Source organism: Urocitellus parryii, chromosome X (assembly GCF_045843805.1).
Source record: "Urocitellus parryii isolate mUroPar1 chromosome X, mUroPar1.hap1, whole genome shotgun sequence".
In the NCBI taxonomy this organism is placed as follows: domain Eukaryota; kingdom Metazoa; phylum Chordata; class Mammalia; order Rodentia; family Sciuridae; genus Urocitellus; species Urocitellus parryii.
In genome coordinates, this window is record NC_135547.1 from 97,925,024 (window position 1) to 97,948,698 (window position 23,675).

Sequence of the window (23,675 nt, forward strand, 5' to 3'; positions counted from 1 at the left end):
AAGAAAGAAGAAATGGAGACCTGTCAGAGAGGGGAGAGAGAATGGGGTTAAGAGGCAGCCATTTTCGTGGCCTAGGCCAAGGCAACAGACAGGAGCAATGTTCAGAACTAACGAAGCTGCCTCAGGGAACTGGCCAGTAAAGAGAGGGAGTGAAATAAGGAGTCGTTGAGGGTGGCTCTGACCTTCCTTCCCACCCTGAGAGTGTAAGTGGAAAGATTGGGACAAGGGGCAGGATTTGAATTTTTGTGACAGTTGTGACAGTCCCTAATATATTCACAGGAGTCATGAATTCATAAAATGGCACTTTAAATAGATCATCCTTTAATTGTATAGGGCAAGTACTATTGTTCAGACTTCACTATAAAGAAAGTAATGGTTCAGCGGTGGCGCACTCCTGTCATCCCAGTGGCTCAGGAGGCTGAGGCAGGAGGATAGCTAGTTCAAAGCCAGCCTCAGCAAATTAGCAAGACTCTTAAACATCTTTAAGAGTCTTGAGCAAGATCCTGTCTTAAGCAAGATCCTGTCTCTAAATAAAATACAAAACAGGGCTGGGGATGTACCTCAGTGGTAAATTGCCCCTGAGTTCAATCCCTGGTACCAAAATACATATCTTTATTTCCTTAGTTGTTTTATCTCCCCCAGTAGAGGATACAATCATAGGAACCAGCCAGTCCTGATGAGCTTTGTAAAGCCACCATACAGGAAGATAAAGCCCAACTGGCCTGAAGATCCATATCCAGCTCTACGGCAGGATAACCTGCGTTGCTGTGCTACTGGACTTTGGGTAAGAATCACTCTCCTCCCTTTTCTTTTTATTATCGGTGTTAAATCTAAATTCTCCTATCTCAAAATATTCCTTCTTGTTTGGGAAAAAACCAGAATAGCACACTTTAAAAAAAAAAGCCAATAGCTTTCAAATTTCATTTGATATATTTATCCCTATCTCACTCCAAAACTTGGAGGCAACTTTTAAATGTCTATGAAAAAGTCAGAAAAGAGAAAATGAACAGGCTAGGACTCAACCAAGGGTCTTGTTAATAAATATCATAAGACTTCATTCCTGTGGATGAGCCAAAGGAAACACATACTATTTTCCCGGGGTGACACTGAAAATGGGGATGTAGCTCATGGTAACATGTTTTGCTTTGCATATGCGAAGCCCTGGGCTCAATCCCCAGCTCCCAAAAAGAGAAGAGACCAAAAGCAAAAGAAGAAAAAGATAAAAAGCTCACTGTGCTACTGATACCTGAGATAAACTTGACCCACAGATATATATTTTTTTGGGGGGGGACAGGGTGTTAGGGATAGAACCCAGGGAGTCACACATGCTAGGCAAGCACTGGACCACTGATCCACTGAGCTATATCCTGGCCTTCCACATTCTCTTTTATATAAGGAATCCTTCTAATGCTGTAGATTTTTTTTTTCCTTTTTGAATTTTCAATATTTATTTATTTTTTAGTTTTCGGCGGACACAACATCTTTCTTTGTATGCGGTGCTAAGGATCGAACCCGGGCCGCATGCATGCCAGGCAAGCGCACTACCGCTTGAGCCACATCCCCAGCCCAATGCTGTAGATTTCTTCAAAATCCTTATAAAGAAGATTGAGAATTGCATATGGCAGCTCCTTCTGTTCCCTGTGTGAAAAGGAAGACTTGCAAATTCATATTCAAGTAAGATCCCCAAAGTACTCTTCAAATGATGAGTTTTAAGATGATGCAACTGAAAAGGTATAAGTTTTTTTCCAAGTTTGTTATCAGCTTAAGATTGCATTTGCTGTCCAGTTGCTATATTACTTAATTGACTATTGAGAAGCCTCTGCCTCCATCCCAGATAGGAACTTTCCAAAAGTTTCTTCCAACTCAGAATAGACATGCCTTCATAAATTTTCATAGTTGTTATGGGGCTAGGGATGTGGCTCAAGCGGTAGCGCGCTGGCCTGGCATGCGTGCGGCCCGGGTTCGATCCTCAGCACCACAAACCAACAAAGATGTTGTGTCCACCAAAAACCAAAATAAATAAATAAATATTTTTTTAAAAAAAATTTTCATAGTTGTTCAGGAAGATGGCTTCCACACTCGCCTGTAATCCCAGCAGCTCAGGAGATTGAGGCAGGAAGATCGCAAGTTCAAAGTCAGCCTCAGCAAGTTAGTGAGGCCCTAAGCAACTCAATGAGACCCTGTCCCTAAAAAAAATACAAAAAGGGCTGGGGATGTGGCTCAGTGGTTAAGCGCCCCTGGGTTCAATCCCTAATACAACAACAAAAAAAGTAAACATGTATCATGTGACTCAACAATTGAACTCCTAAGTTCACAGAAAGACTTGTATCATAGGTTCATATACATGCAGTTAATGTTTATAGCAGTATTATTTATAAAAGTCAAAAACTAGGTACGAGGGGCTGGGGTTGTGGCTCAGTGGTAGAGAGATTGCCTACACATGGGAGGCACTGGGTTCGATCCTCAGCCCAGGCACAGTGGTGCACGACAGTAACCCCAGCTGCTTGGGAGGCTCAGACAGGAGGATTGCGAGTTCAAAGCCAGCCTCAGCAAAACCAAGGTGCTAAGCAATTCAGTGAAACCCTATCTCTAAATAAAATACAAAATAGGGCCAGGAATGGGGTTCAGTGGTTGAGTGCCCCTGAGTTCAATCCCCAGCACCAAAAATAAACAAGCAAAAAATACACCCTAAGAACAACTGATTTAAAAAAATAAATTTAAGAACTAATTTTTTAAAAAATAAACAAAACAAGCCAAATATCCTTCATCTGCTGAACCTGGAAATTAGGGGGAGCATCCACAGTACTCAGTAATAAAAAGGAATGACCTTATACGCTGCACAATTCCATAATATAACAAGTTGACAATGATGGTTTCAAGATGTTACATGGATGAATGGGTTGCCAGGAGTTAAGGATAGGATAGACAGGTGGCGAAGGAGGCTAGCAAAAGATTTTTGTGATGACAGAACAGTTCTGTGAGAGCAAGTATTTTCTGTATATAGATAGTAAATGGAAATAGCAGCTTAATATTCTGAGCATAGTATATATAAAATAAAATTATTTTTGAATACTTAGCTCCAACTCTAGTTAGAAGGAACATGGTGAGCAAAAACTAAAGCAAAGGTAGAAATAAGCACAGGTGTGTCTGAACAATAACATCACATTCAGCTACATATATGGGAAAGATGTTAAAGGTGCAATGATAGCCAGATGCAGTGGTGCACATCATACCAGCTACTTGGGAGGCTGAAGCTGGAGGATCACAAAGTAGAGGCCAGCCTGGGCAACTTAGCAACACCCTGTCTCAAAAATAAAAATTTTAAGGGCTAGAGATGTAGCTCAGGAGTTGAGCCCTTGCCTAGCATGTGTGAGGCTTTGGGTTCAATCCTCAGCACCACCACCACCAAAAAAAAAAAAAAAAAAAAAAAAAAAAGCAAGGCCTGGTGGGCACGCCTGTAATCTGACTCAGGAGACTGAGGCAGGAGGATCACAAATTGGAGGCCAACCTCAGCAACTTAGTGAGACCATGTCTCAAAATTTTAGAAAAGGACTGGGGATGTGGTCAATACTTCAGTGCTTAAGTACCTTTGGGTTCGATCCCTGGTACATAAAATTAAAACTAAAACATTTTTGAAAAAGGCTGTTTATAGTTCAGTGGTAAAGCATGTTCTTGGCATTAGCAAGGCAGGGGCACGGGGAGCTATAATGGTAGATTAATACCCACCATAGGGACCAATTAATAGAATGCCCTTAATCTGTTATAATTTGGAATATAGAGATGCTTCTGCCAGGAAGACACAAAAACATACTAATGGCAATTGGAAGTTTGAAAGAGACGATTAAAGGATAGAAAACACAGGACTCCATACCTAAGTTTGCTGCATCAGGATTGCCTGGGAAGCTTTAGAAACACAGGCAAATACCCAACACAAAGACTTCCAAGTAAGCCCCAGAGGGGGATCTGTTAGGACAACCTTTCTAGAATCACTTCCCAGGTACTTCTGTTACAATACCAAGTTGACAAGCACACAAGGAAAATCAGGCTCCAAGAGGGCAAGGAGTGATCGGAATTCATCACTCCCTTGTCAATGGCCAGTACTCAGACACCAAGTGGGTTGAGTGACTGGACCCCAAATTAACCTCCTTGCACTGAAAGATAATCCACGGACAGTAGATGGTGGGCTTCTGAGTATAGAAGAGTGAAAAAAGAAGGGAAGAATGGAGGATTTGCAGCAGGCATTTCTCTCTAACATCCTAACCACCACCCCACATTACAAACCGTGACTATCGGCTAAATGAGAACTGTTTCAGTCCTGATTTTATTGTATTTAGCAGATGTAGCCATGAAAATCTTAGCATCGGTGTGTCTCAGTTCTGGTAGGCCCACTAACAACGTTTTGAACAGAGGGAAGAAACTGGAAACACCGTTTGGTCCCCCAGAAGGGTTTGTATTGAACAGTATTCCACTTTCAGAGTATACATCTTGTTCACCTATTCAAGTGGGTATTTATTTCCACTTTGGGGCTGTTGTGAATAATACCATAAACATTCATATACAAAATCTAAATTATAGACTGGCATTTCGTTTCTCCTGGGTAGCATTCTCCTAGGAGCGGAATTACTGAGTCATATGGTAATTCTATATTTAAACTCATTGAGACATTTCCTGCTTTGAAATTGATCTTTTACATTTTCTCCCAAAATAAACATCTTCCCAAGCCACAGAATACCCTTCCACAATAGACACTAAACATGCTGAGAAATAGATCATAAACTGAAAGGAGGGCAAAATATTTAGCAAAGCAGGTTTGACCAGACCCAGAATTGTGTTCAATGAAAACAGAATGGAATAGGAACAGAAAAAAAAAAAAAAAAAAAGCCCAAAATATCCTTTAAAAAAACTTCAAAGTGCTGTCTGCAGTGAATGAAACCTCTGCATTATTCCTGAGGAAAGTGGGGGCGAGACCATTGGCAACCACCAATGTGTTAGTCATTCAACTTCAAAGAACGAACCTGTGCCCATTTAAGCAGGTCGCTTAAAGCAGAAGAAAACACGTTAAGTGTATACTGTTTAAGCATAAAGACATTAGACATTTTCAAACATGTAAGAACCCAGTTCCTATATAAGCCAATAAAAAAAAAAAAAAAATCCAGGGCTGGGGATGTGGCTGAAGCGGTAGCGCGCTCGCCTGGCATGCGTGCGGCCCGGGTTCGATCCTCAGCACCACATACCAACAAAGATGTTGTGTCCGCCGAGAACTAAAAAATAAATATTAAAAATTCTCTCTCTCCTCTCACTTTCAAAAAAAAAAATCACCAAAACACTTGGCAACAATAACTCCTGCTATCAACTTTGTATTTAAACAAAAAGAAAAAAAAATCCAGAGTTGAAATTCAACCCAGATGAAAAAGAACCCAGGAAACATTAACTGCAGCAGATAATAGTATGTATCTATAGTTAAAACCAGAATGGAAATGTAGTGTGTAAAATCTAAGGAACTTCAATTTCCATAATTCTATCCCTGCTATACTAGAAATCTCAAGTAACTGGACATTTTAAGTAGTTCCCCATAGCAGATAAAGAACTCATATTTACATGAACCGGCTCTTTATCTCTAGAATTCCAGTCCCCTTCTGCCACAGGCTTCTCATTTAAACAATTCTTAATCTTTTCACATTATTTTGACTATTTTACAAAAACAAAATGGCCTATCATGCACCCAAATTCTGCCTGAAAAATTTAAGCCCAAACTGGCCAGGGTGGGGCATCTGAACTCCCTGGGGAGGCCAAGGGAGGAGGACATCAAGTTCAAGACCAGCCTGGGGGGCTGGGGATGTGGCTCAAGTGGTAGCGTGCTTGCCTGGCATGCGTCCCGGCCGGGGGTTCGATCCTCAGCACCACATACAAAAGTGTTGTCTGCCGAAAATTAAAAATAAATATTAAAAAAAAATTTCTTTAAAAATAAGCCTGGGCAATGTGGGGAGACCCTGTCTCAAAAAGGGGTAGGGATGTAGCTCAGTGGTAGAATCCCTGGGTTCCACAAAATAAACTTAGGCCTGCTATTTTGAGATCACAACCGTGAAAATGGCCAACTACCCAGAACCAAGTGTTGTCTTCAATGTGGAAAACACACCACTCAGCAGTTTCCTGTAGTTAAAATCTACAGTTATGGCTCACACCATCTCATTAATCTATAGTAATGTCTGCAGCAGTTGTGACAATGTAGGTCTCCTATCACAGACCCCCCCCCATATCCTTGAGCCCTAAATAGATAACCCAATCCATTCTTATACACCAGTACAACCACCCTTCAAAGAACAGGCTCTCACCCATATTGTTGCTTCAAGTATAAACTAGTTTGCAATACAATTAGATTTCCATCTATTCATTGTATTTGGAAAATGATCTTCATCTTTTATTCCAAAAACCCATGATTTATGGGAGTAATTATGAGAGACATCTCTAAAATACAGTAATGGACAATCAAAAACACATTTTCCAACTCTTCAGGCAAAAGCACAACTTTATTTTCACCTCTAAAAATAAACCACAATTGACAACAACAAAGGAGACTGTGCAGTTCAATTTTTTATTTTAATAAAATCAGAATATGCACAGCACATGCAGTGCTAGCATCTAAACTAATACAATAAGCAATTACTAAAGCTACAGTGACTTGAGGTTCAATCTTTACATTCAGCAAGTTTAAATCCATTCTTACATGATTTTCAAAACTTTTATTAACTGAAAATATTGCTTGCTGATAAAACTTGCTCAAATGCTATCGCTGAATGTACAAGTCACTGATTATGCCAATACAACAAAGATAACCACATGTTTGAGGATTGCAATGTGCCAGACATTCACTGAAAAAAAAAATACACACAACTAAACAAAACTCACACAACAAACATCTGAGAATCTGGACACTTCATATCAGTGTTTTGAAGTGTTTCATTAATATCTTAAGACAAGTGTATCAAAACCTTGGCATGATTTAATTTCAAGTCGCCAATTTTGTTTTTACTAACATCAGAAAGTTATGGCTACACTGCCAATGCCGGGTCTGCTTAATTTGACTTAAGAGTTTAATATGACTTAACATTAAAAGCTCACACTACCCCGAAATATATAATTTCACGCATACGGTGACATTCAACATTCAAGTGCCAGTGTTTTTGTACTGTCTTTTGGTCAAGTTTCTTTAAACTTTCAAAGAATCACTTTTAGGCTTACAAAAATAAATATTTGTCAAAATGTTCAATAAATATTACATAAAACTAGCAGCAAAAAGTATCTAGAAATCTGTCGTGTGCAAATAGTTTTCTTCCCAGCTATCATTCCCATGGTCCCAAATAAATTTTAGAATCTAGTCCCATCCCCTTCCTAGACAAGCTGCGTTCAACAATCTCCAAGAGACAAAATAAGATTGGAAGTTTTAAGGACACGCACACAAGACATATATATAAAATTCTCTGAATGTGCAATAAAAGAAGTACTTTGTAAAAAGTTATGGGCAAAATGTACAAGGGCCTAAACCTAGACTAATTGAAATAGCACCATAACAAATGACCTCAATACTGTCAAGTGCACCTACTTAATAAAAGTTTTAGAACAAGGCACAATACACTTGAAAATCTATTGCACTTTAGGAAATTTTTGCCGTCTTCCTATGCCACTGTAAAAAGATTGAGCGTTTTGATCACCGCATTCTGGCCACAAAAATTAGCCCAGAATTCAAAGTGGCAGAGGCATTTTAGTGGTGGACAATGCTCATCTTTGGCCAGATTTAGCATAAACAGACTATAAATACAATGGAAACCTATGCAACTAAAACTGACTAAACTGCACTGTAGAGCAGGATCGACACCTTGTGCAGTTATGTACATATTTCCAACCTGTGTGATCTCAAAGATTTCAGTTTGTTACTCTTCTGGAGCCATTTTTACAAAGTCTATAGTAAGCCAGTTTAACATCTCAACGCAGCTTGAACAGAGTAATGTGAATCGGCATTTAAAATAAAGCCTGCTGCATAATTCTTCCTGTTCATACCCTCTTGACCAAAAAACATCAACACTAGCATGCGTTATTAGACCAAAAATCATCCAGGGCCCTAATGAGGGCTGGTCATTGCTGTGGTCAGCCATTCTACCATTTCAATTTCATTTATGGCAGGCATTTAAAAAGTCTAAGTAGATGAATTCTCCTAAAAACCTATTTCAAGTTATCAGACCTTTAAACTTTCCCTGTAATGGTATGCCCACATTTGGCTAGCTCATAATTAATGATCTGCCTAAACATTGAAAGAGGAATTGCTGTATTTACTTGCATTAACTTTGAAAACAGTGCTTTGAATGTATGCATGTATTCATACATCACCTCATCATGACTGGAATGGCTTGTTTAAAGACTATCAGGTTCTAAATACCTATCCAGGATAGAGTGAGCAAATCAGAACTTTAACTTAATACAGTTTGCCACATTAGAAACTAATTCCATTGATATGCTTCAAGACGTTTGTTGTTTGTTTTCCCCCAATCTGCAAGTATCAAAAAGCCCTAATGCAGGCTACCGCTTAAGTTTTTTCCTTATAATATTTATGGATGAATCGATGATTCCTGTTAAGTTGTATCACACCTGTGTGCCAAGGTTTGATTTTAGCCCAAGTTCAGTAAATTTATTTTGTCAAAACAATTGATATCTTGAGCATTACTGAGCCAACAGGACATCAAAATAAAAAGTTGTCTAAAGTTAAAGGCACAGTACATTAACAAACAAATGATCCTCAGTCACAAAATTATAAATGCAGTTTGGGATGGGGATAGGCGGGAGGGGAGTTAATCCAAACTACAGCAATGAAGTCTTCAAACCACCTTCTGAACAGGGCTGCTGATTGTTCCTTTCATTTCTTCTTGTGACCTTGAGCTCCCTTAAAAAAAAAATTTCAGTGGAGAATCACAGCTGGTAATGTACTGCGAGTTCTTGAAGCTACACAAGGTATAGTCTGGCTAAGTTACATGTGGTTTCCATATTAGCTTGTTTGGCAGGGTGACCTACTGCAAAGTAGGCTCAGTTACCCCACCAGTCAACCCCCTGGGAGTTATAATTTCCTCCATATCCATCACTGTTGTAAAAGCCTCCATAGCCACCTAATGAGAGATTTAAAAGAGAGAAAAATTAATTAAGTCATCCATCATTAAATACAATCCTTCCAATCTTTAACTATTCTCAAGTCAAGTTACAAAAAGCAATCTACAGTGTTGAACTTCCCCCGAGGGGCTTAATGATGCTTTGAAAAAGGACAGGTTAAAAATGAACACTACCTCCACCAAATCCTCTGCTGCTACCATGGCCGCCTCCGCCGCTGCGACTGCTACTTGCACGGCTGCTGCTGAAGCTGGAACTGCTGGCACCGCTGCTTTGTCGGTAGTCTCTGGCACCAAACCCTCCACTGAATCTACTGCTACAAAGGGCAAAAAAAAATTGTTGGTTCACATGAAAACAAAAATTCTAAGTAACTCAACTCCTGCTCCAACTTTCCAACAGTTTGAGTTTTCCTTTCAAACAATTCCCCAGGCAGCCACACTTCACCACCCAAAGTGGCTGTGAAGTCCTTCACAGTGAAGGACTGACACCTAATAGTCTTACCTACGCAATTGAGGCAGCCTAAGAAAATTGAGCTTTTAAAATTAAATACCAAAAAGTTAACTCTGGACATTACCTACCCAGAGCAAATGACACTGGGAAGTGCAAACACTTTTCCCCCCTCATTATGTACCACTGATACTTTACCTCTTAGAACGTCCACGACTGCTACCCTTGTAGTGGTGTTCAAAAGCCATGTTTTCTAACCAAGACGGCACTTCTTGTTTAGCTTCAACAAGAAGATCCAACAAATCCTTGGTAATATTTATGTTTCTCTCGTTAAAGAATGAGGTGGCAAGGCCTAGAACAGATCCAAAAAAAGTACATAAACAAAGGTCTTCCACAAAGTGGCCCAAGGGTTTTTTCCTTTTTCTTTTCTTTTGGGTACTGAGGATGAACTCAGGAGTACTTTACTACTGAGCTACATCCCCAGTCCAAACAATCAGACCATCCAGGAACCACTTACCAAGGTTTCCTACACGTCCTGTGCGGCCTATGCGATGCACATATTCCTCAATATCACTTGGTAAATCAAAATTGATAACATGTTTCACATTTGAAATATCTAATCCTCTTGCTGCTACCTGAAAAATAACTTCTGTTATATATGGCCCATTTAAAAGAAAGCATTTAAACATGCTGAACTTGAATAAAAATGATAGTATTATACATACTGCCGTAGCCACTAGAATTGGGCTTTTTCCTGAGCGGAACTGATGAAGAGCCTCTTCCCTATCTCTTTGAGAACGGTCACCATGGATACTGGTGCAAGCATATCCTTCATGATATAAGAAATCCTCCAGAGAATCTGCACCCTTTTTAGTCTCCACAAACACTAAGGTCAGTGAATCCTTGCCTGAATTTGAAAAATTACAAGGTTTATGTCACTAAAAACAGCTTAATTCTTTATACTTAGTAAACACGCAAAGAGGCAACTGAAATGGACTGTTTTAATACAGAATAAATCAAAAGGAAAGGTAATAAAGACAATCCAAATGGATTTTCATTATAATATTACCTGTTGCATTTAGGAGGTCAAGCAGAAATGACCGTTTGTCTGGTTCTTCCACCCAGACTACTTTCTGTGTGATATTCTCAGAAGTAGAGCCAACTCTTCCTACGGCCAAAAAGATATACTCATCCAAGAAATCACGAGCTAGCATCTGAAAAAATAAAACAAAAAAACATTTTTTTAAGTATCTACCAAGATAAATTTCTAAATAAATAATATTTGCAACATCATATGGTACCTGTATTTCCTTAGGAAAAGTAGCACTAAACATCATAGTGTGGCGGACACCTTTTGGAGGCATAGTATCTTGTTCAACTATTCTACGGATCTGAGGTTCAAACCCCATATCCAACATCCGGTCAGCTTCATCTAACACCAAGTATCTGTCACAAAAGAAAATTTAGTTTATAATTTATCAAGAAATCAAAAGATAGTTTTAGTACAGCTATACTGTAATTACAATTATACATTAAGGTAGTTAAATTCCTTACACTGCATAATGTGGCACAAGATTCTTCCCATTAGGTAATGTCATCCAAGATCAGTGCCCAAATTAGTTTTTACTACTTGGATATCTGTTGATCTGGTCATCCTCAGCCTCTACTAAAATGGTGACTAATTTTTCAACATTAAAATTATGATGCACAAACTTTTTCTTAAAAAAGGACTAAAATAAATCACTTCTTAATCTTTAAATTCAGAGGGCTAGGGCTGTAGCTCAGTGGCAGGGCACTTGTCTGGCATGTGCTGGGCCCTGGGTTCAATTGCCAGCACCAAAAAAATAGATTTAAATTAGACAATATCACAAAAGTAATTGTCATGGGGCTGGGGATGTGGCTCAAGCGGTAGCGCGCTTGCCTGGAATGCGTGCAGCCCGGGTTCGATCCTCAGCACCACATACAAAGATGTTGTGCCCGCCGATAACTAAAAAATAAATATTAAAAAAAAATTCTCTCTACCTCTCTAAAAAAAAAAATAATAATAATTGTCATTATTAAAAATTAACATACTTGCAGAAGTCTAATCCAATCTTTCCTCTTTCCATCATGTCCACAAGACGTCCTGGAGTAGCTACTAACAAGTGGCACCCACGCTCTAAGTCTCGAATCTGCTGACCAATATCAGCACCACCATAAACCACACAAGGTCGAACCCTTGATCGGTATGAGAACTGTAAGCAAAACAATGTTATTTCAAGGTCAAGATTTTTAGACACGATCATAAATGTTTTGTTAGAATCAGTGAGAAAGCAATCGTTGAAGCACATACTTTTCGGGCTTCCTCATAAATCTGTACTGCCAGCTCTCTTGTTGGTGCCAATACCAAGGAGATTGGGTATTGTTTGCGGCGCCCATACCTTCCGTTCTCCTAAGAAATAAAAACAGTTAATCTATAAGTTGAACTTAACACTTAAAAAGTTCATCAAAACATAATTTTCCTTTGAAACTTGGAAAACATTCCTTAGTAGACTAGATAGAATCTTAGCATCGAGAAAGCTCTTGCAATAGCTACAAAACTCTACAACAATTTTCCATTTTATAAAGTAATACCCGTCTGGTAAGGTACTTGCCTAGTACTGCCAAGGCCCTGGGTACCAAGTATCTTGTACCAAGGAAAAAAAGATTAATAAGTATTTACCTTCATGGCCCGTAAAGCCTCTCCTGGACCATCTGAATAGATCTGACTCAAGATGGGCAAAAGAAATGCTGCAGTTTTTCCAGACCCTATTAAGAAAAAGCATATCCATTAAAGTCACCAAAATTCAGGTCAAGCCTATTCACTTTTATAAATAAATGTCATCTAATGGCTTCTTTCATAACTTAAACAGTAGAGCTGGGTAGCTGCATCAATGACCACATGACCCACCAAAGAAAACCCACAAATATAAGCCAGGCACAGTGGTATACACCTGTAATCCCAGCTACTCAGGGGGGGCTGAGGCAGAAGGCTCAAGAGTTCCAGGCCTGCCTGGCCAACTGAGCAAGACCCTGTTTCAAAATCAAAAGGGGGCTGGGGATATAGCTCAGTTGGGTAGAGTACTTGCCTCCCATGCAGAAGGCCCTGGGTTGTCCCCAGCACCACAAAAAAATAAAAATAAAAAGGGCTGAGGATGTAGATTTAAGCTCATTGGAAGAGAACTTGCCTAGCCTAAGTAAGGCCCTGGGGTACCAAAAAAAAAAAAAAAAAAAAAAACCCACACAAATTACTATTTGGCTCTTTACAGAAAAAGCCTAACAAATGTTTCACTCTTATCAAGTGGCCTTACCTGTTTGGGCACAAGCCATCAAGTCTCTTTTCTCTTTGATAATAGGAATAGCATGCTTTTGCACTGGAGTTGGGCGAGTATAACGAGTAAGCTCAATATTTCCCATGATAATTTCTCCCATCTCCACATCACTGAACTGTTAGGAAATGGAATAGAGTTAAATAGCTAAAAACACATTATCTAGAGACATTCTGTTTTATATAATAATGGAAATCACCATCGACTTAGATCACTGATTTCAATAAAATTGTTACACTTTGAGAAAAATCACCTCTAAGCTTAATCCATATTGAAAACTTTGGGTTCTTATGTTTGACCCATTTCCTACTTAGTGAATTAAATAAAGTAACATTAAATTCATCTGCTCCCTTTTCACAAACCAATGAGGTATCTGATCTACATATGAGAAGCCCATCTCATTCTGATGTGCCGTGGAAAGTTACAACCCCCTCTGTCTTAAAAGGTCAAACAAAAATACTTACACTTTCAATATGTGGAGGACAGTTGTTGCCTGTTGCCTCAACTGGAATGTCATCATATTTCTCAAAGTTAATCCCAGTGTTACCTCCAGAAAAGAGCTCCCTAAAAATCAAAAGAGTGCTAAGTTTACCTACTACACTAGCTTAATAAACTTCATCGTAATTAGCAGACACTTTAAAAACTTACTGTTCCAAGCGTTCACTTGGTGGGAGCGGCTTTGACCAGTCATCTTCATCTGATTTGTCACACCAGCGACTATTGCCACCACGTTCAAATTTGCCAAAGCCACTTCTGTCTCCACGGCTGCCAATACCATCATAGTCACTCCGTCCACGATCATCAAACCTAAATAGCACAAGCAATTAATCAGAATCACATCATTTAGCTATTATCAGATCTCCACCACTACTCCTGAATGCTATCTAGAGATAGGTGAATATTATTCATTATAACCAACTACAAGGATGTCAACAGTCTAATTCTTGCTGCTTCTTATTTGACAAGGCTTACTAATAGCCAAATTGTATATGTATCATTTATATATTTCCTAAAATCACTATTCTTGTAAAGTCATACAGATTATAATGATGCCTCACACATTCCAACATTAAAAAATCAAGTTTTATATGTTTAAAATTGGCACATAGCTCACAACTTCATTTAAACTGCTCTTGGATCCAAATATACTTAGTGGTAGGAAAAAAGAAAATAGCACACCAAATATCAATTGTCCAGGTTATAATAGGATGTCATTTAAAGGACAATTCACCTGTGTGACAAATTTTGGATAAAAGGTAGAAAAATATCCTTACCTGAATTAAGATGTTTTTAGGGATTTAGGCCTGTTTGCGAAAAATCAGGACACAGGACTAACCACAGCTATTAGGCGCATTGGGTCAGTTCACCACACTTGCATAATCAAAAATATAAGGTGTTTAAAAATTGTCATATAGAGTCCACAAAAATCTCAACCAAATTAGGTTAGGCCATTATATTAGAATATGTAAAACTAGAGAAACAAAAAATAACTGACTTTATGATGCCAAAGAGCAAGCATATTCATATTTCCATTTAAGTTCTATGTAACAAGTTCATTTATTAAAGACCTTTTATAGCTAAGAAATACAATGATTAAACAGACAATGCTTAACATCCAAATAGGCAGTCAGGATGAGGAATTACCAAATTAAAGATCAATCCCTAAATTGCTATTGCATATGCACATAAGGTGACAAAAAAAAAAAAAAAAAAAAAAAGAAAAAAGAAAAAAAACCAACCACTTACCTTCCCCTTGATCCACTTCCACGATCGCTGAAGAAACTAGACTTCCCTCTAGAATCACTTCGAGATCCAAAACTGCTGTACGCATCCTTATCCTTACTGGAACTCCACCCTGAACTGTCTTTGTCGTAGAATCCTTAAATAAATAAAATAAAATAAAAAAGGTACAAACACTGTATTAGAAGAATCATATTAAAGTATTGTCAATCTTTCTGTTTTGTTTTTTTGTTGGTGGTGGTGGGGTACTCAATCCCAGAGGCACTCTACCACAGAGCTACATCCCTAGCCCTTTTGAGACAGGATAAAGTTATGTTAAGTTGCCAAGGCTGGCCTCAAACTTGTGTTCCTCCTGCCTCAGCCTAAGTAGCTGGGATTGCAGGCATATACCACCAAACCCAGTAATCTTTCTTCATTTGAAGCTCCCCCACTGACCTTTTTTTCTGTGGACATATTCCTATCATGTCACTAGAAGAGAATCAAGAATTACAACTGTTTTTGGAGATTTTAAATATAAAAAAATCCAATTCTTTCTACTAGAAAATATTACACACTAAATCAAGTGATTAATCTGACAATGTAAGAATGTTCTGAATGAATACCACCTCTAAAAGGCCAACAGCTTTACCTATAATACAATGGTTATAGTTTTGCCAATATATAACCATCACGTTTTAATTTCTATTCACTTCATATGTCTGAATGAGTTTGATGAAATAGCTGCCATTGTTTCAATGTTTCTTAGAGGTGGTATTCATGTATACACATTGAACATACTAGTGTCACGATACCATTTTAATGGTTCACCTATCATAAACTTGATGTGAATCAGAAATATTTGGAAAAGGAGAACTCTTCCCTATCCATTCTCAGTGTGGACAGCTATAAATATTCAAGTAAGAGGGTCTCACAAAGGTATAAATTAGCCCTACCAATGACAGGTAGAAGGTTCAAAGACAGAGAATTTAACTATCTTCAATGATACCTTTTTAAACAGAGACAACTGATGAGTTAAGTTACTTTTTCCTTCTGCCTCCCACCTCTACCATTAGCCAGCCAGGTACTTTTGCTAACAATCAAGATCTGAATTCAATTTCTCATTCTAAAATCTCTGATATTGTTTCTGATTTCCTATCACTGCAACAAGGGGGAAAAGCAATAAATATACATTAAGGTCCATCCCAGTTACCTGCCTTCTTTATCTCATATCTCTCTTCCCTCTTGATCATTAAAGTTTTCCTCTAAATTTCATTATTGTCCATTGTATGCAACACACGGCACCCACAATATGAAACATCTATTAATTATCTATCACTACATCACACATGTAATGGGAAAAGACATTAGATGTTATATTACACTTTGCACAAAACCTTTCAAATGAGGCAGTTAAGTAGATGAAACCAGAAAATTATTCCCAATTCACTGGAGTGTGACCAACTATTAACTAGTCTACAACAGGGCCATCTTCATTTTGGCGCCTATGCAAGACAACTAGGTTGTTATCACTGTGCAGTTTGGTTTACATAGTACACTACCTGCTCACCTTTTTCTAATGAAAACTATACTGCGAATTACTACAAATTGTGCACAAGAATATTGCACAAAAACCATACCCTTGGCCTTAGAAAGTCTAACATAGGAAAATTCTCCACTGATTGATATTAGATGCAGTTTTTCTTCTCTCTCCATTCTTGTGGAGTGAGTTCTGGGGATAGAACCCAGGAGCGTGTGTATGGCAAACAAGCATTCTACCTCAGAGCTATATCCCCAGCCTTTATTTTATTTTTTTAAATTTTAAACAGGGTCACACTAAGTTGCCCAGGCTGGCATCAAACTTGTGATCCTCCCAGCTCAGCCTCCCAAGTTGGTACCATGTGACGTGACAGCCAGCTAGATGAGATTTTTTTCTCCTAAATCCTAATATTTGAAGAAGTCCTGTTAGAAACACAATGTTTACAGACTTCAAAGTTGCCTCATTTTCCCTAGCTTTGACTAATTTCTAAATGAAGAATTATCTCTACAATGTTGGTGTTAAGGACTTACCTTTAGCAGCTTCTCTGTTCCTTAAATGAGGAGGAATATAGCGCCCTTCTAAAAGAAACAATATAAAATTAATGCCAAAAACTTTTACATTAGAGCTTTTACCAAAATTTCTGCAAATAAAACTGTTCCCCCCTAAAAATCTCTAGATTCCTAGTCTGCCTACTTGCCTGGAAACCGAGAGGAGCAGGGATTGAACTCAGAGGCACTTAACCACTGAGCCACACCCCCAGCCTCTTACTAATTTTTTTATTTTGAGACAGTGTCTCACACTAAGTTGCTGAGGCTGGCCTTGAAACTGGGATCCTCTTGTCTTGGCCTCCTGAGCCTCTGGGATTACAGGCACGTACCACCACACCTAACTAGAACTTTATTTGACTCGAAACCTAATAGATGAAACCCACAAATCAAATGCATTTAACTAGCTACTAGTAGTTAAATAACCTAATTTGTTATAAAAGACTACTACTATGTAATAAATCATATGATTAGCCTCTAAGAAGCTTTTGTTTCTGTACCATTAAGTTCCAATACATACATTAAATATACATGAAAAAGTTGCAAAGGAAAGATAGCAAGAAATTGGAAGTTTTAATTTAGGGCTTGCTGAGTTTTAAGTCAACTGTTATTCTATATGCAGGGAGGAAAACAGCCCAGATTATGGATTAAAAGCAAAAGCAAATTATGTATATCCAAGTAAAGGTAAGTCAACTTGTTTTGTTTCTTATTGTTCTTTTTATTTTTTCAGTGCTGGGGATGGAATCCAGGGCATCACAAACATTGTCGAACACTCTACCACTGAGTTACAATCCAGGCCCACAACTTGCTTTATTACTAGTACACCTACAATTTGTCTTTTTCACTTCTGGACTGAATATTTTTAAAAAGCTCTCTATTAGGAAGAGCAAGTCCTAAGATGCCCAGCATGGCAAATTACATTAATACTAACCTCTGACAATCCCCAAATAACCCCTTTGTATAAAAGAAAAAAAAAATCTTTTGCCAGAGTTCACAATGTATACTTATCGAAATGTCACGTGGTACCCTATTTTTGTCTGTTTAAAAAATTAAATTTTAAAAAATCACATTTAAAAATCCTAGCCATCGGGCTGGGTTTGTGGCTCAGTGGTAGAGTGCTCCTCTTGCATGTGTGAGGCAATGAGTTTGATCCTCAGCACCACATTAAAAAAAATAAAATAAAGGTATTGTGTCCATCTACAACTAAAAAAAATTTTTTTAAAAATCCTAGCCATCACCCCCAAATTCAATATAATCTGTTCTATTAGTAAGTCCCATGTTCTTCAAGAGAAAGGATCATCAGTAGCTGATGAAAATGCATGTTTCCTTAACTGAGTTTAATTCTGGTCAATTCATTCCAACAGGAATGAACACATCCCTACCACCTTTCAAACTAACTGGGCTCACAATTCATAAGACATAATCAAAATCTAGGAATAATTTATGTATTCTATAAGGTTCTTCTTAATGATTAACTGCTGTTATTCAAAAGGACCAACCCTTTTATTACCAGAAAGGTCACAGTGCTTCAGATTGATCACTAAGTACTACATAACACCAAATCTACATAATTCTATGCATAAAGTTGAAGAACAAATTCTTAAATTTTAAGTACATTCATGGAAATATTGAGATATTGAGCTCTAATACTCAATAAGTCCATAAAATGTATTACTTACTGCTGGCTGTACTTCCTCCAGTCTGATTATCTGAAGAGTTCAGGTCTAGGCCAGCAAACTAGAAGAGAGTTAGATAGTTAGCAGCCCCAGTGCTAAAACACACTAAGATAACTAGTCCTGCATTCAAATAGTTACCCCAGATAGTTCACAGAGCAGATGAGAATGTTCTTAGTGAGAATGAGACCAAGATAGCTTCGAAGACATAAGGCTCTGAGAAAATGCAAAATAGTACCACTACATAGATACTACATAAGGCAGCACAGGAAGATGCTGGTGCAATCCAGTACCAACTGGGTCTGAATTTAATGTTAGGACAAATTCTGATTTAACTATTCTTTCAGTTCCTTTATCCCCAAATAAAACACTAGTATTTTAAATTAGGGTAAAATACTCTGCTCCTAGAAAGAACATTCTACCACCTTTGAATCTCCACTTCTATCCATCCCTTCACACTAATGGTTCAAAGCCTCAAAATTATACAAAAAAGGTTATGTAGTGCTATGTTCATGACGTTTTATAATAGCTAACCAAGAACTACCGACAAGCAGCAAGGGAGGAAAAAACTACAAATGCAAAAACAGATTACTTTTTTCAGAAAAGCCACAGAAGACCAAGTCATCCAGTACTGTTGCCATGTGTCTACAAGAGATGTCATATACCACAATTATAAATCCTGTTGTTTAAAGCTCAATGATACTGCCAAACTGCAAGTATCAATGGAGTCACTGAAAACTGGCAGCAGATGCTATCTCAAATAAATTATAAAGATGAGGACTTTAGGGAGCTCATTTCCAGAATTACCATTGGCAAAATACGCTGCCAAGTGCTCTCTGCAGTTAGTTAATAAAGTGATACTTTAAAGCACAACAGGAATACAGACTTTCTTTTTGTACTTGTTACAGTATAAATTTTGTTTTTAATTTTATACTGTTGCAATATGAACTAGAAGCAAGCACAAAAGCTTCTATAAATTGATAGGATTACACTGTGGCAATTTTCTCAATAGTGAATTTGCTTGCGATAAATTCCTATCTAAACTTTAACGACCGTGAAGGCATAATTTTTAAGTTAAATTAATAACAACAATATTAATAAAATTAATTATAACAAATATAAGGTTCATTTCTGCCTACAATCTTAAAATCCATACCACCTATGGAGTATGTTAAAATTGGGATTAGCCTTGATTGCCCTTGATACAGGATATTTCTGTCTATGCTCCATTCAACATACGAAATAGCAATAATGTGGAGAATTTAATATAACTGTTTCATTAACGGGAGATGTGGGGGGGGGTGTGAATATTCCCTAAAGAAGAGCTCGTTAAACCCTTCTTCCAGATCACACCTCTTCCTCTCTGCCAGGAAAACCTTAGAAGGGATTCCGATTAAGACAAAAGAGCCTTCAGACCCATTCCCAAAAATTTTACTCCACATATAGCAACAAGTCAAACAAAACTGTTTATCTCCCCCTAAGTCATATCCCGGGTGTTTTTCCTCTGGTGAGTCCCTGGATCAAACGTCACGAACATAAAGACACTAAAAAATAACCCGCGGTACCACCACCCCAAGAAAAACAAAGGGCAGCCCTAGGCGAAATAGCCACACTGACCACCTCAAGCAAAATGGAGTTAAGAGATGCGCCAGGTCCTTAACCTCCCTGATGTCTTCCCACCGCGTTCAACAGTATCTCCAGAGCCTGGCGCCACTTCTTACGCAGCGGCCCATTACTCCCTCCCCTTCCCCCCTCCTCCCTGAATTTTCTGCGTCACAAAACTTTCCACTCCGGAAACGCGGCCTCCCAGGCCGCGACGCAGGGTCTGCGACGACCCTGCGGAAACTGGGCTGTAGCGAAAAGAGGCTGCGGAAGGAAACCCGGGAGGAACTAGATGCCCGTTCCATCCTCCTTTCCAGGCCCCCGCCAGTCGTGGGGCCGCTAGCCCGGCCTCTCCCAGCAGTGGGCCACAGCGCCGCCCAGCCACCCAGCACCACACAAAGGAGGCCGCCGCCATTACCAGAGCGAAGGCCACCCCCCCCCGCGTCGCCCCCTCCCACATTCCAGGGCAGCGTTTCTCAACCGCTCACGCGCACACGAACACCGGACAACGCCGGGTCTCCGGGATAGGAATCCGAGCCGCGAGAGCAGTGAAGACCGAAGCCCTCGGGGCCAAAAGGGTCCTCATTCGCGCGCTGTCGCGCTGCGCAACAACCCCCCCCGCCCAAACGGGTCACTAATCAGCCGGGGTTCGCGCGTGCGCGTCCCTGCGAGAGCGCGCACCCCTCCCCCCCCGCCCGCCTGCGCACGCACACACAAAAGCCGCCATTGTACTCGGCCGGGGGACAATACCGCGGGCCAAGCCGGGGCCGGTCCCAGGCCAAAACGACAGCAACCACTGGCACTCCCGCCGCCTCCCCGTCCCTCTAAAACCCCGGGCACTGAAAGTATCTATCCCGAGGAACCCAGGAAATATAAACTAAGAGTGCCACTTAGCGCTGCGCCATAAACCAGGTTAGGTCAGGGGACAGATTCATGCAGCGGCCACCTTGGTCCGCTCCTTGCAGCTCACCTGCTGGTCCAGCCCGAGCGCATTTTCCACCGCCACATGACTCATCCCTGAAGAGTACCGAAAACTCGGAGTCTTCTGCTGCTGAGCGAGTGTGCTTGGTTCACCGCGAAGGCCCTCTCACGGGAGAACTGCGGCTCTGGAGCGCACGGCGCGGCCACCGTTCTAATATACCCACTCGAAAGACTGCTACGTCAGCACGTAAGACGTGTGCCCTCCCTCTCACATCCGCACTCCCGCTGCCGCTTCAACTTCTGCCTGGCTACTGCGCGCTCTTGTTTCTTAACCTCGCGGGATTTCGCATGTAGTCCCGTCGCCCCTTAGTCGTACAGCCTTGGAGCCAGGCACATCAAATGCTGTTCTGTTTTGCTTGAGCTTCACTGGCCCTGCTCTCTGCTAAAAACCTTAGAGTTCTCGAGATCTCGCGAGAACTTGCTGTCTTGTCTTTTTTTTTTTTCTTTTTTTTTTTCCTTCGGCAACAAGGCCTTAAAATTTAACTCAGGCCTCTTTACTCCCTTTTCCTCCCCTATGCACCCAGTGTTCGTTCTTCTGTTTCAGCGCTCTCCCTTCTCTCTCAGTCCCCGGGCGCGAAGATGTCGTGGGATTTTTCTGGTCTAGTCAGCACTTGATCTTCCGAGTGCAGCCTTTCCAAAACCGGAGTTAGGCAGAAAGAGGCCCGAAACGGAGAGGGCGGCGGGTCACGTGACCGCAGGTGTTGAGCGCGGTGGCCATTTTGTGTAGCAGGAAACGGTGACTTGAATAGAATGCTCCGAGAGGGGGAAGGGAGGAGGTGGGAAGGGGGGGAAGTGGAGGGGGGAGGGGGAAGGGGGGAAAGGGAGAGACTTGGGCCGGTATGGTGACCGGGGTGGGGTTGGGGTAGAAATGAGGGGGAAACTGGTGGCTCCGCGGGTGGCCGGACGCTTCACAGCGTGGTTGCCTAGGTAGCAAGGACGCCGCCCCCAAACGCAAAGGCCCCCCCGCCCCGCGCCCCCAGCTATGAGAGAACAATGAAACCATTATGTGCTGATCTTGGCCGGGAGCCCTCTTGGGACCCCGACCTTCTGCCGGAATGCGGGCCACTAAATTTAGGCCTCTAGTCTCCTTCCCTGGCTCTCCCCGGGCCAATAGCCACCGGCCCTTCAGGGACTTGGCAGGGATGGGGGTGGGGTGTGAACGGCCCTAGGGCCCGAAGTAGTGGGGAGGGGGTGTTCCGGACGCAACCATCCCGGGCTCGGGGTGACCCCTGGCCACTGCAGCGAACGCAGCGTTGAAGGAAACGCGTTTCTGCCTTCGGAGGAACCGCTTATTGTCGCCCCCCTCCTCGGCAGGCCACTCCTAGTCTCAGCTTCGGTTCCATAGACCTTTAAATAGGGGAAAAAATAAAATGTTTTCACTGATGTCTCCCCGACTTTAAGCAAATGATCACACATACTGGGTTCTTATAAACTTTTCCCACCCTCTTCTGACCCTCAGCCTGACAATAATACGCAGGGTTTTCTGCCATCCCCCACAAAGGCTTCTACTCCCAAAAATTCAAATTGCTCGTCCTCAGCACATAACTTACCATACACATAACTTCTTTTTACAGTTTTTAAAAATTGAAACTGAAATTCTAATGAGATAAGGGGATAATACAACACTGTATCTCGGGACAAGTTGTTTAAGGGCTTTGGGTCTCAATGTTCTCATCTTTAAAAGGAGTCGGTTAAACTGCATAACCCTGTAAAGGACTCAACTCCTCTGTGAACTATTTTTTAATGCCCCCTTTAGCCATACTGAAATAACAAATTGTAGGTAATATAACTTACACTGAACTATACCTACTTTTAAAGAAATGATCTAGTTCTAACATAAAAACAATGATTATAAGAAAACAATGTAAGTTTTAACATATAAATGCTCGCGCGCAACTACATTAATGATAGATACCTGCCAGTGAAGCACCCAAATGCTGTTGTTTTCACAGCTCAAGTACCAGAAGCAGCTGCCGCCTCTGATAGCTTCATTTTCCAAAATGGTGAACTCTTAGCTAACATTTGAAACAAAGCAGTACCACTTTCCTTCAGTGGATACAATAGTTGCATTCGTGAACAATTCAGTGGCCACAGAAACTGGGCAAAAATACTTTGTATTTATATGTGAAACAGTGTCCTAGCTTGGATGATGATGAACTACTTTTTCACCTTCCGGAGCTCCCAGTGGATCAATTCTTTGTTGTATGGAACTGATAAGGCCCCGAAAAACATCTAGCATGCCTGATTTCTGCAGATTAAATGCCAGTAAGCCTGGCCAGTCATTGTGACCACTAAAAACATGCAGGTTTCCACCATACCCTTTTGAAAACCACTAGTCTTAATGATCATCCGAATCCCTGCCATGAGATTCACAAATTTTCACAGAGCATTGGTGAAATGTGTTCTTGGTTTGGCTTCAGTTTCCTTTTCCCACAGACCAGAGTATATATGAGTCCAAGATGCAAAAGCTGAGTTTTTGATAGCTCTTCAAATTGCATGTAGCAACCTTGAGATGTGCCAGCTCCCCTGGTTCTGGGCTGTTTTACTTTTGAGTAGAACTGGCATGCAGAGTACTTAACCGCCATGGGAGTATCTTTAAAAATTAAAATATACAGCAGTTTCCTATTTTCAATTAACCCCCAGCTCATACACATATGCAGTTCAAACCACGAGG

The 23,675-nt window shown here is 40.4% G+C and overlaps 1 protein-coding gene across 1 annotated transcript; it reads right to left on the reverse strand.

The window, feature by feature from the left end:
- Positions 1–6,574: 6,574 nt before the first annotated feature.
- Positions 6,575–21,254, reverse strand: Ddx3x (DEAD-box helicase 3 X-linked). The gene is made up of 17 exons (XM_077793567.1): positions 20,991–21,254; positions 18,425–18,482; positions 16,731–16,778; positions 14,691–14,823; positions 13,593–13,751; positions 13,409–13,508; positions 12,927–13,062; positions 12,299–12,384; positions 11,930–12,028; positions 11,671–11,831; positions 10,899–11,043; positions 10,667–10,811; positions 10,323–10,504; positions 10,115–10,232; positions 9,796–9,949; positions 9,327–9,466; positions 6,575–9,152 (listed from the first exon to the last, which is right to left on the reverse strand). Exons 1-17 carry the CDS (start codon positions 21,033–21,035, stop codon positions 9,073–9,075), a joined length of 1,989 nt encoding a protein of 662 aa, XP_077649693.1. The 5' UTR covers positions 21,036–21,254; the 3' UTR covers positions 6,575–9,072.
- Between the last annotated feature and the right edge of the window lie 2,421 nt (positions 21,255–23,675).

Excerpts from the sequence above, each read along its gene's own strand:
- Ddx3x (XM_077793567.1), bottom strand. The coding sequence starts at position 21,035 with ATGAGTCATGTGGCGGTGGAAAATGCGCTCGGGCTGGACCAGCAG. Across the intron at positions 10,505-10,666 it reads TGACCTCCTAAATGCAACAG|GCAAGGATTCACTGACCTTA; the intron begins GTAATATTATAA and ends TTTCAAATTCAG. Across the intron at positions 9,467-9,795 it reads AGTCGTGGACGTTCTAAGAG|CAGTAGATTCAGTGGAGGGT; the intron begins GTAAAGTATCAG and ends TGCCCTTTGTAG.